Source organism: Myiozetetes cayanensis, unplaced genomic scaffold (genome assembly GCF_022539395.1).
Source record: "Myiozetetes cayanensis isolate MyiCay16 unplaced genomic scaffold, myiCay2020 scf9, whole genome shotgun sequence".
NCBI classification, from domain to species: domain Eukaryota; kingdom Metazoa; phylum Chordata; class Aves; order Passeriformes; family Tyrannidae; genus Myiozetetes; species Myiozetetes cayanensis.
In genome coordinates, this window is record NW_026088185.1 from 29,069,240 (window position 1) to 29,083,576 (window position 14,337).

At 48.8% G+C, this 14,337-nt stretch overlaps 1 protein-coding gene across 11 annotated transcripts in view; it reads right to left on the reverse strand.

Moving 5' to 3' along the window:
• MUC13 (mucin 13, cell surface associated) overlaps positions 1-9,265 on the reverse strand; it is a 33,498-nt gene extending 24,233 nt beyond the window's left edge. For 2 of the 11 annotated variants that reach the window (XM_050340392.1, XM_050340391.1), the window contains exons 1-6: positions 9,072-9,265; positions 6,078-6,149; positions 4,941-5,003; positions 2,899-2,961; positions 1,855-1,917; positions 643-705 (exon numbers count right to left, since the gene is read on the reverse strand). In XM_050340392.1, the coding sequence (XP_050196349.1) occupies positions 643-705; positions 1,855-1,917; positions 2,899-2,961; positions 4,941-5,003; positions 6,078-6,149; positions 9,072-9,129 (382 nt within the window). In that variant the 5' untranslated portion in view covers positions 9,130-9,265. The remainder of the gene's footprint in view (positions 1-642; positions 706-1,854; positions 1,918-2,898; positions 2,962-4,940; positions 5,004-6,077; positions 6,150-9,071) is intronic. The other 9 variants (XM_050340397.1, XM_050340393.1, XM_050340400.1 and 6 more) reach the window with 6 other exon arrangements.
• Between the last annotated feature and the right edge of the window lie 5,072 nt (positions 9,266-14,337).

Consider the following 14,337-nt stretch of genomic DNA (forward strand, 5'->3'; position numbering starts at 1 on the left):
GCAGCCTTGCCCTGCCTTTGGGCACTCCCTGCATGTGATTCCTGTGTCATCTGATGTGTCTGTGACCCCTTGTCCCACAAATGCCAGGACATGAACAAGTGCCCCACACAGACACTGCCTTGCCCCCAGCTTAGCCGTGCTCCCTGGCCACAGCTGTCTCAGCCACAGCCACACACGTGTTCCCCCTGGCAGGAAAGCTCCCCCATCTGCCCAAGGAAGCACAGCATGGCCGGGAGCATCTTTCAGAAGAGCTCGAGCTGGGCCATCAGGCTCGTACAGCCTTGCCCGTGCTCCAACCAACCGCAGGCACAACTCCCTTTAGGATGCCAGCAGGGACTGCCCTGGGCATGTCTTTGCAGGGATCCTCTTGCTATCAGGCCTGGTACAGGAGGCAAGAGCAGCAAGCAAGGAAAAGGCTTGCCTCCTCAAATCTTGCTCCCTGAGGCAGAGAACCAAGGAGAGGAGGAGGAGTCGAGGGTATTCCCAGCTTTGATCTGGGCACTTTTGTCTCCTGTGGGAGAGCATCTCAGGGAAACCTGGGCACAGGCACTCATCCCTCTCTGGGGACACTGCAGAGCTCCCTGGCATTCTGTTACTCCCATCTGTGCCCAGAAGGGGCCACCGGAAGACATTGATCCTTACCTGGAGGTTCTGAGGTGGTATTCACTGATGGGGCAGGCGTTGCTGCAGTCTGGTTGTTGCTTCCTGAGGAAGAGAAGAGAAGAAACGTGGCAGCACTGCTTAGTATTGCCTTTTGGAAAAGCCTTGGGGAGCTCTGTGTGTAAAAGACAACATCTGAGCACGTAGCTAGTGGGGGACCAGTGAGGGGCTCAGCAGCCAAAGCCCTGAGCAGACTTGTCCTGCCTTTGGGCACTCCCTCCATGTGATTCCTGTGTCATCTGATGTGTCTGTGACCCCTTGTCCCACAACTGCCAGGACATGAACAAGTGCCCCACAGAGGCACTGCCTTGCCCCCAGATTGGCTGTGCTCCCTGGGCACAGCTGTCTCAGCCACAGCCACACACGTGTTCCCCCTGGCAGGAATGATCCCTCCACCTGCCCAAGGAAGCACAGCATGGCCGGGGGCATCTTTCAGAAGATCTCAAGCTGGGCCATCATGCTCATACAGCCTGTACAGACTCCACTCCCCATAGGGGCCTTCTCTCCAAGACCATTTCAGTGAAATTTGGAGACACAGAGTCACTGACTATGATGGGCAATCCTGATGGGAAAAAGGGAATCTAGCAGGAAGGATGCAATCCTGCAAGGCCCCATACAGGAAGACCTGAGGGACTGGGAAGGCTGTCCTTCCTCTGCGTGACCCCAGTAGGACCTTGAAATAACCAGGATGGGGCTCCTCAGCACCACACTGGGACAGGCAGCTTGGCCAAGATGGAGGATGAAAGGGAGGGACTGCTCCCTGGTGCCCAAACACGGTCCCTGGCCTCAGCCACGTGCTGCTGTGTGGCCCAGCTCACTCCCTGCCATGCTCCAACCAACCTCAGGCACAATTCCCTTTAGGGCACCAGCAGGGACTTCCCTGGACATGTCTTGTCAGGGATACTCTTGCACCAAGGCCTGGTACAGGAGGTGAGAGCAGCAAGCAAGGAAAGGAGTGCTCGCCTCTAATCTTCCCCAACATTTGAACCTTGCAGCAAGGAGCAGCAGGAAAATGAGGAGGAGTCGAGGTTATTCACAGCTTTGATCAGGGAATCTTTGTCTCCCCTGGGAGAGCATCTCAGGGAAACCTGGGCACAGGCACTCATCCCTCTCTGGGGACACTGTAGAGCTCCCTGGGATTCTGTTACTCCCATCTGTGCCCAGAAGGGGCCACCTGAAGACATTGATCCTTACCTGGAGGTTCTGAGGTGGTATTCACTGATGGGGCAGGCGTTGCTACAGTTTGGTCGTTGCTTTCTGAGGAAGAGAACAGAAGAAACGTGGCAGCACTGCTTAGTATTGCCTTTTGGAAAAGCCTTGGGGAGCTCTGTGTGTACAGGACAACATCTGAGCACACAGGTGTGGGGAACCATGAGGGGCTGTGTCTGTGACCCCTTGTCCCGCAAATGCCAGGACATGGGCACGTGCCCCACACAGGCACTGCATTCCCCCTGGAAGGAATGATCCCTCCACCTGCCCAAGGAAGCACAGCATGGCTGGGAGCATCTGTCAGAAGAGCTCAAGCAGGACCATCATGGTCATACAGCCTGTACAACCTCCACTCCCCACAGGGGCCTTCTCTCTAAGATCACTCCAGTGAAAGTTGGAGACACAGAGTCATTGACTATGCTGGGCAATCGTGATGGGAAAATGGGAATCTAGCAGGAAGGATGCCATCCTTCAAGGCCCCATGCAGGAAGACCTGAGGGACTGGGCAGGCTGTCCCTGCTCTGCATGACCCCAGCACGAGCTCTGATAACCTGAATGGGGCTCCTCAGTGCCACACTGGGACAGACAGATTGGCCAGGATGGAGGGACTGCTCCCTGGTGCCCAAAGACGGTCCCTGGCCTCAGCCCTGTGCTGCTGTGTGGCACAGCTCCCACTCTGCCCGTGTCCAAACAACTTCAGACACAACTCCCTTCAGGACACCGGCAAGGACTGCCCTGGGAATGTCTTTGCTGGGATCCTCTTGCACCCAGGCCTGCGGCAGGAGGCAAGAGCAGAAGCAGGAAAAAAGCAGCCTCCATATTCACAGCCTTGATCTGGGCACATTTGTCACCCCTGAGAGAGCATGTCAGGGAAGCCTGGGCACAGGCACTCATTCCTCTCTGGGACAGGATCTCAGGGAAAGCTGGGCACAGGCACTCATCCCTCTCTGGGGGCACTGCAGAGCTCCCTGGGATTCTCTTACTCCAATCTCTCCCCAGAAGGGGCCACCTGAAGAGATTGCTCCTTACCTGGAGGTGCTGAGGTGGTATTCACTGATGGGGTAGATGTTGCTACAGTTTGGTTGTTGCTTCCTGAGGAAGAGAACAGAAGAAATGTGGCAGCACTGCTTAGCACTGCCTGTTGGAAAAGCCTTGGGGTGCTCTGTGCATGCAGGACAACATCTGAGCACGTAGCTGGTGGGGGACCAGTGAGGGGCTCAGCAGGCAAAGCCCTGAGCAGCCTTGCCCTGCCTTTGGGCACTCCCTCCATGTGATTCCTGTGTCATCTGATGTGTCTGTGACCCCTTGTCCCACAAATGCCAGGAGATGAACAAGTGCCCCACAGAGGCACTGCATTGCCCCCAGATTGGCTGTGCTCCCTGGCCACAACTGTCTCAGCCAGAGCCACACACGTGTTCCCCCTGGCAGGAAAGCTCCCCCCATCTGCCCAAGGAAGCACAGCATGGCCGGGGGCATCTTTCAGAAGATCTCAAGCTGGGCCATCATGCTCGTACAGCCTGTACAGACTTCACTCCCCATAGGGGCCTTCTCTCCAAGACCATTTCAGTGAAAGCTGGAGACACAGAGTCACTGACTATGATGGGCAATCCTGATGGGAAAAAGGGAATCTAGCAGGAAGGATGCAATCCTGCAAGGCCCCATACAGGAAGACCTGATTGACTGGGGAGGCTGCCCCTCCTCTACGTGACCCCAGCAGGACCTTAAAACAACCAGCATGGGGCTCCTCAGCACCGCACTGGGACAGGCAGCTTGGCCAGGATGGAGGATGACAGGGAGGGACTGCTCCCTGGTGCCCAAACACGGTCCCTGGCCTCAGCCACTATGCTGCTGTGTGGCACAGCTCCCACTCTGCCTGTGCTCCAACCAACTTCAGACACAACTCCCTTCAGGACACCGGCAAGGACTGCCCTGGGTATGTCTTTGCTGGGATCCTCTTGCACCCAGGCCTGCGGTAGGAGGCAAGTGCAGAAGCAGGAAAACAGCAGCCTCCATATTCACAGCCTTGATCTGGGCACCTTTGTCGCCCCTGGGAGAGCATGTCAGGGAAGCCTGGGCACAGGCACTCATCCCTCTCTGGGGCAGGATCTCAGGGAAAGCTGGGCACAGGCACTTGGCCCTCTCTGGAGTACTGTAGAGCTCCCTGGGATTAAGTTACTCCCATCTGTCCCCAGAAGGGGCCACCTGAAGACATTGATCCTTACCTGGAGGTGTCTGAGGTGGTATTCACTGATGGGGTAGACGTTGCTACAGTTTGGTTGTTGCTTCCTGAGGAAGAGAACAGAAGAAATGTGGCAGCACTGCTTAGCATTGCCTATTGGAAAAGCCTTGGGGAGCTCTGTGTGTACAGGACAACATCTGAGCACGTAGCTGGTGGGGGACCAGTGAGGGCCTCAGCAGCCAAAGCCCTGAGCAGCCTTGCCCTGCCTTTGGGCACTGCCTGCATACCATGCTTTTTCCTCTAATGTGTCTGTGATCTCTTGTCCCACAAATGCCAGGACATGAACAAGTGCCCCACACAGACACTGCCTTGCCCCCAGCTTAGCCGTGCTCCCTGGCCACAGCTGTCTCAGCCACAGCCACACACGTGTTCCCCCTGGCAGGAAAGCTCCCCCCATCTGCCCAAGGAAGCACAGCATGGCCGGGACCATCTTTCAGGAGAGCTCGAGCTGGGCCATCAGGCTCGTACAGCCTTGCCCGTGCTCCAACCAACCGCAGGCACAACTCCCTTTAGGATGCCAGCTGGGACTGCCCTGGGCATGTCTTTGCAGGGATCCTCTTGCTATCAGGCCTGGTACAGGAGGCAAGAGCAACAAGTAGGAAAAGAGTCACCTCCTCAAATCTTGCTCCCTGAGGCAGAGAACAAGGGAAAGGAGGAGGAGTCGAGGGTATTCCCAGCTTTGATCTGGGCACTTTTGTCTCCTGTGGGAGAGGATCTCAGGGAAACCTGGGCAAAATCACTCATCCCTCTCTGGGGACACTGCAGAGCTCCCTGGCATTCTGTTACTCCCATCTGTCCCCAGAAGGGGCCACCGGAAGACATTGATCCTTACCTGGAGGTTCTGAGGTGGTATTCACTGATGGGGCAGGCGTTGCTACAGTTTGGTCGTTGCTTTCTGATGAAGAGAACAGAAGAAACGTGGCAGCACTGCTTAGCATTGCCTGTTGGAAAAGCCTTGGGGAGCTCTGTGTGTACAGGACAACATCTGAGCACGTAGCTGGTGGGGGACCAGTGAGGGCCTCAGCAGCCAAAGCCCTGAGCAGCCTTGCCCTGCCTTTGGGCACTCCCTGCATGTGATTCCTGTGTCATCTGATGTGTCTGTGACCCCTTGTCCCACAAATGCCAGGACATGAACAAGTGCCCCACAGAGGCACTGCATTGCCCCCAGATTAGCTGTGCTCCCTGGCCACAGCTGTCTCAGCCACAGCCACACACGTGTTCCCCCTGGCAGGAAAGCTCCCCCCACTTGCCCAAGGAAGCAAAGTACAGCCAGGAGCATCTTTCAGAAGAGCTCGAGCTGGGCCATCAGGCTCGTACAGCCTGCACACCCTCCACTCCCTGTAGGGGCCTTTTCACTAGGATCATTTTGCTGAAAACTGGAGACACAGGGTCATTTACTATGCTGGGCAATCATGATGGGAAAATGGGAACCTGGCAGGAAGGATGCAATCCTACAAGCCCCCCATGCAGGAAGAGCTGGGGCTCCTCAGCACGACATTGAACAGGCAGCTTGGCCAGGATGGAGAATGTCAGGGAGGGACTGCTCCCTAGTGCCCAAACACAGTCCTTGGCCTCAGCCCCGTGCTGCTGAGTGGCACAGCTCCCTTCCTGCCCATTCTCCAACCAACCTCAGGCACAACTGCCTTCAGGTTGCCAGCAGGGGCTCCCCTGGGCATGTCATTCCATGAATCCTCTTGTACCCAAACCTGGTGCAGGAGGCAGAGGCACCAAGCAGGAAAGCATCTCATATCTTCCCCAACACTTTTTCCTTGCAGCAAAGAGCAGGAGGGAAATAGGGAACTGTGGAGGATGTTCACATCCTTATTTGGGCATCTTTGTCTTCCATGGGAGAGGAACTCAGGGAAATTTGGGCAGGGGAACACATCTCCATGAGGACTGCAGAGATCTGTTGGACTTGGTTACTCCAATCTGTATCCAGAATTTTTTGCCTGAGGGGTTTTCTCCTTACCTGGATTTTTTGAGGTTGTTGGCACAGTTGTTGAAGCTTTTGATTCTTCTCCTCCAGTGGCAGCAGTGGTTTCTGATGAAGAGAAGAGGGTTGGAAATACTGGGGAACTCTGTGCATGCAGGACAGCTTAGGGGGAAGATACTTGCAAGGGGTACTGTTGGGGGCTGAACAGCTAGAACCCTGGGAAGCCTTACCTTGCCTTTGGGCTGTCCCCACACCTCATGCATCACTGTGTTATTTTTTCTCTTATAGTCATTTTCTCTGACCCTGCCATTGGACTCCTTATTACCAATAGCAGGTTTATACTTTCCCTGCCTTTGTCTTCTACAGGACTTCTGTTGAGTTGTAGGCACAAACATTTCTCCTGCTAGACCTTGTTAGAGCACAAACACTTCTCCTGCTAAGACCTTGTTAGAGCAAGGTCTGGGGTGTCCCATTCACTAGGACATGATCCCTGGGCTGAGTACTACTGGAGCATCATTGAAAACTCTCTATAGACTCTTTCAGAGCAGTGGAAGGATGACTGCCTTTGCTAGCACCTGCTCTTGTGCAAATTCATGTGGACAATGAAAGCAGACTATTTCTGTTCAACAAATGCTTGTTCTACTACATTATCATCAGTGGTATCAAGACCCTTTTTCCTGGATCACAATTCTATGCAGTCATGACAGTATTCATTATTTTTTGTCTTTTCCTTCCTTTTATAATTTTTTTCTGAATAAAAAGAAACCTGACTAATACCAGACAAAAGGTGACAAAATTTCCTCATATTTTGGTTTCAGCATTCCCTCTTATTGTGTTTACTCTTCCAAAGTATTTCAGATATTTAGTTTTAAGTTGGTTTGGTTTGGGTTTTTTTATTTAAACTGTGTAATTCTCAACTCTTGATATAAATAATGTGTTGAGGGGTTGATTTGTTTTTTTTTTTGGTTTGGGTTTTTTTGTTTGGGTTTTTTTTTGGTTGTTTTTTTTTTGTTGGTTGGTTTGGTTTGGGGTGTTTTTCCTAGAAGTAAGGAAAACAAATAATAAACCAGCCTTACTGATAAATGTGTGATACTGACAAATGGCCAGTTTGGATCATATGATCTAACTTTAATATGAATTAGTTAATATATATTTTACGAATAAACTTATTAACTCTGAGTTATGCTGCTGCAATCATAATTTAATCTAAAGCACTAATAGCATGCAGCTGGGGGACTAACGTATTTGTGGCTAAAATCTGTGTCACTATCACACTCTTCAAGCTGATGTATTAAAACATATTGCAAATCTCAGTAGACATTTGAAAAACAAACCCTACTTTTCTAGAGCTTTGCACGGCTCTGAAAATCCAAAGTGAGGAAAATCTAAACTTTTTTCTCCTAGTCAATAAAGCTCACGTAGAAAAAGGCATGTGAAAAAGACAAGTCATCCTTTTGTCTCCTCTATGTGAAGGGAAAACACGAGCAATTGTACCAGTTCTCTGCCAATTCTTCTGCCTCCACTGGTCACTGAGTTCTATATATAGCATTATGTGTTCCTAGTCAATGTAAAGAAATGTACATTTTTCCTATAACCATGATATAATATGAATCTGTGCTGGCCACAAGCAATAGATGTTAGGGCAACAACCCCTTAGACAACTAGCCATTTTTTTACAACAACTCAGCCTCAAAAGGCTCTGGCTAACAGTTGCCCAGGAGTACCCTTTGGACTCAGGAAGAACAGCATCTGGTGGTGACAGCAGAGCACATGAGCTACAGTTGAACCTTTCTGATGGACTTGTCAAAGGTAACCTGAGCAAAGGTGGCTAATTTATGGCTCTATGTGCCTAGACCTAACATTCTATGTAATGAATCAGGATACGTTAACGGATTTAAGCATTACTGTGGCAATAAAGAAATGGATATTAGGACCAGGATTATGGAACAGCAGAGACATCTGGCTGCTGAGCAGGGCAGGGCCGTTGCCAGTACTATTCAAATGGACACATCCTGCAAGGCTTTTACAGTGTTTACTTAGAAGCAAAAAGGTTTCTGGGCTGACCTATTCTGATGCAAAGTGAGTTCAAGTAACTGAAATACTCACATTACTTTCAGTAACTCTTGGGTTAAGATTTTTCACATCTTGCTGTTACCTACAAGCCTCCAAACAGAAAACCAACCAACAGTCCTGAAGACTTCTATGCTCATGATTTATAGCTGAAAGTTGGTCTGTAGCATATTGTAGATGTTGCTGGAAATACATATGTTCACTCACGGTGAACAGAGGCCCACAACCATCTGTCACCAATTGCAAGCTTAACAGGTCTTAATTTGGCTCATATCTCTGTAATTTTATCTTTGTATTGCCTGGGAATTCCTGTCCTCTCACACCTTCAAGTTGCCACAAAACTCTTTGTATAGTTGTTTTAATTCTGCTTCTGCTGATGCCTTCACCCCCTGATATCTCAGTATCAGGGAAAGGCAGGTTTGGGCGGAGGCTCTGACCCACAACAACCAAGTTTGTCACAATGCCAGAAAAAGTAGTAAGTAGCTTAAGGAATGACACCTGCCCTTTAGTTTGAACAGCCTCTTGCAAGCTGATGTGATGTTTCCGTTAATTTATTGCAACAGGAGGGAACAAAATCTCTGCGAGCCAGTTCAGGTGGCACTGCTTTCCAGACAAGGAGCCTCTGGCCGGAAGGGTACTGGGGTGGAACAGTTGCACCTTTTGTTACGACTGTAACAGAGCTTGAATTACCTGAGTTTAGTGTGGAAGTCCTGCAAACTGCTCTTGGAATAGGCTAAATTAGGTTAATCACAAGCACCAGTGATTTTGAATTGTTCTGTGAACAAGGCAAACTGTTGGCTTGCAGTGACATCTTTCATCATTAATTAATCAAAATCTAGACATGCTGAATTGTGTATCACCACTGACTTCTCAGCAGCTGCTGAAAGTACTAAGCAATCCATTCACTGCCACACAATAGCTGCCCTCATAAATCCCAAAACGGAAGATAGTGTTTCTTACCTTTCAAAAGGCCCAACGCCAGGCTGAGCAACACTGCAAGAAATAGACGGTGTCTCATTGCCGCTTCTGTTGCTGCTGCTACTTGCTGCTAAACCTTAGAGAAAGCGCTTTTCTCCTCTGGCGTCAGCTCATTTAAGGTCCCAGCCACAGGTAGAAAGTTCAGCCCTGAGCTGACGTCATGGTGGCAAGTGGCAAATGATAGATTCAAGCTGTGTTGTATTTCCTCCTCAGGCTGGGAGGAGATTTCTGGACTGGCAGCGTTCTTCCTTCAAGCCATAAATACTTGAGATCTGTGGACACAAGGAAGTTACTGCTAAATAAGCTGACATGGGAACTGAGAGCACACCAGCTATCTATCCCCTGCTAGTTTTCTACACCAACACCTTCAGTGCAAATTAAAGGGAGGGTGCCGTATAACCTGTTCTTAAAGTGGAAGAGATGATCCTATCCCAAGGAATGCTTATTATGCACTTGAAAAGAGTACCTGGGATCCACATGCTCACTTCTCTTGCAATGAATTACCAGTACATACAAGCTCTATGCCTCAAACTCTGATCGTTTCTTTCTTATAAGCAAAATCCTATGCCAAAGCACTTCTTACTCCTTAACAGGGTAAAAAGAAACAGAAAACACCTGCACCTTTGACATCAAAGAGGCAGGACTGACCTTGGCTTTTCTGGCAGTGATTATGGCTGTTTTGTTTGCTGCCATCTTATTTGTGTTGTGGGCTTGCTAAAGTGGTGGCCCAGCGGGAGGAGGAGCAGGCAGCACAGCAAGCAGGTGTTTGACTATATTCAAGTGGCAGCATTCGTTTCTTGAGAGGAAGTATTTTTAAGTAGGGATGGTCAGGCTGGAGCAGGAAGGCTGCAGGAGATCTAGAAATGACAAATAACCCAGAAGGCAATGAAGCAGGTAACACAGCTGTGATGCAGGGAAAATAGGTTGGAGACTTTTTGACATTGCATCCCAGGAAGCTTCTGAAAATTTCCAGATAGAGACCAAAGTGGGAAAAAAGGTCTCTCTAGGCAGGATTTGGCTTTTCCGAACTCTCTTATTTTTAGCTGCCTCCCCTGCCCAAGTTCTCCAGCTGAACAGTACGTTTTTTCTGCTTTGTGCTCTAGTAAAATGCATTGCTTGAGGCCATTAGAAATCAGATGGACCACAGCGGTTTCCAGTTCCTCCTTTTCAGGCAAAGGTATAATTTTTCTCACCTTGAAGGTCTAGGAGACCCTGTATCCTGCCACAGCTGCCAGTAAAGTCTTTCTGTGAAGTAAAGACAGGTTATCCCATTATTATCAGACACAGACAGGAAGGATGAGCAACCCACTGGTTATCCCCTGCAAAACCATGTCTAATGGCTGTGTAGTTGGTCTCTGGCAAACTCAGCTGCCAGCAACACTGGCCGGTTACAAACACACTTCTGAATGCCAAGTAACAGCTCTGTGAGTTTAACACCTCTCCCTTCATCTGCTTTTGTTTGATCTTCTGTTTTAAGAACAAGAAATGCAGTCACAGGTACTAATCTCCTATACTGAAGGGGTGGCTCTCCTTGTATGCAGGAGAGTGGGAGAGACCAGAAGTATTACGCAAGTCATTTCTCAGCTTAGGGTTGTCCTAAAATTTTACCTTGCACTGAACCAGGAAACTCTGTTGGCTTCCAGGCAGCAAAAATGGTCTTGTGCCTCTCTGCTGGCACGGGGAATGAATAGCCTTGTCACTCGTTACTCTGCCATGTGAACTTGCTCAGGGTGTGGAGCCTGAAATGTGGGATGACTTGTCTGCATGCTCCTTTGCCCCTCTGTCCCTGAAGCCCCTCCAGTGTAGCCTGCTCCCCACTCCTAATCCCCACAGTGACACCCTGGCAGCACCCGCCTTTCCCTACAGCAGGCTGGGACAGGCCCCCAGACCCCTCAGGAGCTGATGCTGAGGGGGACGTGCTGGGTTGGAAGCAGCCCACACTTGCTGTCAGAGAGCTGCAGGGCCAAGGGCACTGGGGGTACCAGGAGAAGCTGGGGCCCATTCCACTGCCCCCAGCTGGATGGCTGGGGCAGAGCCAGGCCTGGGTCGTTATGGGGGCCCTGCAGCCCCCTTCCCACTCTGGCTGCCTCTCCAGGCCATGCTGGATTCAGTTCCTGCCCCTGCTGCTACTCCCTCCCATGCCAGTCACCCAATCCAGCCCATTCAACTCCTCCAGGCCTCTCCTTAAAGCTCCACTTTGCCAAGGAGCAGACAGAAAAAGGGGAGGAAATGGCTGGGAAGTGTTTGTCCCCAGTGCGTTGTTCTTACCTGCTTGGTCAGCGTCCAGCCTCCATCCCAGGCCACCACCACCCTCCTAGATTCAGGGGCATCCAAAGGGGACATCCAAAAACTAATCCAAAAGTCTCATTAGAATAACACATGTCAGTGCTGTGATCCCCTCAGGTATCAGCCATCTGGGGGAGCCGCAGCATGTGCTTCAGGTGGAAATAGGTGTGCAGAGGGGGACAAATCTGGCTGTGGAGGGTGGTTTGGCACAGCTGTATGCCACCCATCCTCTGGTGATGTCCATGTCCCATGTCTAGACTCTTCAGTCACTGCAATACCATCCAGATTTTCTAGTGCTGCCTCGAGGTGCAGCTGGACTAACCCAGGTCTTGAAATCTCCCTGTTGGCTGTGAAGTGAGCGTGTAGGACCAAGAGAACTTCTCAGGGCACTATTGAAAATGAAGGTCAGGTCTTCAGCAGATGTAAATGGTGAAGCTTTGCTGCTTATACTAGTGTCTAAAGGTTGAATGTGCATCTGCACATTAAAACTGTTCTCTACAGTAAATGCACATCAGGAGCTGGTGTATTACTTGTATTTTTTTACTTTGTTTCTCTTCCTACCTAATTGTTTATATTTATTACAATCACAGTTTTGGCAGAATGAATCATTTGCAATGTAAAAGACACCCGTTCCTCCAGGAAATAATGCGCTGAACAGACATATGTCTTCACATACAAAAATTTTTGTCTCTACTTGCCTTTCCCTGTCCATTTTGTGACACACCAGTGGTCACAACAGGGTCTCTCCAGGAAGAAGGAGAGTGACAGGCAGTATGTGCCCCATTGCTTGCCAGTTGGTGGGGGAATTAGTAGTAGAGATTCAGTGGTTTAGGAGAACAGATGCAGAGAATTACCAAAACAGAAGAAATTATGTCAGTGAAAGATCAGCAGATACAGTTTCTAATGAAGTCGTTAGGCACACGTTTAGACGATAAAGAGTTGACTGATAGTCCAGACAAGCTCAACAGCCACAGCAGTTGTGATGTCCTGCAAGGAATTACGGAGAAAACCCCCTTTGAAGAAATAGCTAAATAGCTTTCCAGAAGCTGTAAAAACAAACCAGTGTGTGTCAAAGCTCAGATATGACGGTCAAGAACACCGAAAAATTATTATGGAGCAGAAACTATGCTATGTTTAGTAACAAACACAGTAGTTGTTCTCGTCAATGCTAGTTTATGCCAGCAAAAAGAAGTATCAGAAGTTAAAGGCCTTATTTATCTATTAGAAAGTTCATAGTCCTGTGCAACCTCATTATATAAGTTGCATGCAATCAAGGGGCAATCATGCTGGCAAAAGATATACAATAAAGTAGGAACACATAAGTGTCTTTTACAGCTCTTCATGTGAGTCAGCTCATTTCTTTCTTCCCACATATTTCTCAATCCTGTTCCTTACTAGATTCCTGTACATTTTGCTATCTCATGTAAATTTGGTTCATCCCCAATATATATTACATACACAAGCAGAAATATGTATTGTAATTTGCTAAAAGTTAAAAAAAAACCTTCAGAAAGTCTAAATCAAAGTGCTATACATACAGATTCATGCATAATCAGGGGAAGCAGATGCACTTTGACTTCCTTTCAGGTGGTTCCCAAGATGGTTGAAGGCACACATTGTGGATGCATTCAGTGGTCTCAGAGGCACTGGTATGCAAATCTGAAGTGGGTAGGACTGTTAAATCATGTGCCTGTCCATAACTCCAAAGATCTTTTATCTAGTCCCATGGCAACATTGTGAACCATCCTTTCTCCCTGCTAATTTCCTTAAAAGGTACCAACCATCCCTTCTCACTATTACTTTCCTTAAAAGGTACCAACTGTCCTTTCTCATTGCTGACTTCCTTAAAAGTTACCAATGTCACGTAGAAAGTAGAATAATTTGTAAGAGTCTTGGTAACAAAACTGAGGCACAGCTAACTGTTCTTCTCATGCAAATGAACAGAACCATAGAGTTCATCATATTTCTCTCCCCTTTATTTTCCCACCAGAGTCTTACTAGACAAGGAGCAGGCATAAAACGCTATTCTGTACTGTATCACAATAGAAAGTCGACAGAAGTTTCAGGATGTAGCAGGAAGTATGTTTCACACTCCACATTTCTCTGTGAGTAGCACTCACTTCGTCTGAGGCAGCTATCTGGTGTGGGGTCTTGGGTGAAGAGTGAGGGGTATCTTACCATGGGGTGAGCTACTCTCTGTGGATGCTTGTCTCTTTTCATGGCTACTGGAGGAGCCAGATGGTGAGTTCAAACTGGCCACCTAATTTTTGATAGGACAGATGAATCCCACCTTAGTCCCATCTGATTGCTATCACAGTCGTGTTGTACTGGTCTGGAGCAACATAGGAAAAAACTGTCCCAGCTGAACATACCTGCCATTGCTTCAAATGCTCTTCTACATCATGCCTTTTCCCAGCAGCCTTAGTGTTCATCTGGATCCAAGGTGCCCTCCTTCTTCCTCTGAGGGACACTCAGCTGTACATCCTTCACAGTCCCCGACAGCACTTACTGAGACAGGAGTGCTCTCACTGCGGTCAGGTCCAGTCCCTTGCACTTGCAAACAGCCCTTCTGCACCTGCCTCTCCTGAGGTTTTCCTCCCTTTCAACATGCACTCACACACATAAACACACAACTTCACCAGTTCCAGCAGGATGAAAAATTAAACTGAGGAAAAATTAAAATTAGACTGAGTTGCTCAGTGTTACCAAAGTAAACGTATCAGAAGACAGCTTGCATTTCAGCTGAGCAGAAGTCTGTTTGGCACAACGAACAGAACATACCCATTTCCTCATTGTTTTTCAGTTTAGTTATTTAATCAGGAGGCACCCAACGAAGAACAAAAGAACTATACAATTTCTTATTTTCTGGATTAGATTTCTAATTATAATTAAAACCATCTAAAAATTGCATATGTTTTTCTTTATAGGCAAAGCTAAAGAAAATAAAAAAGCAGAGACATAG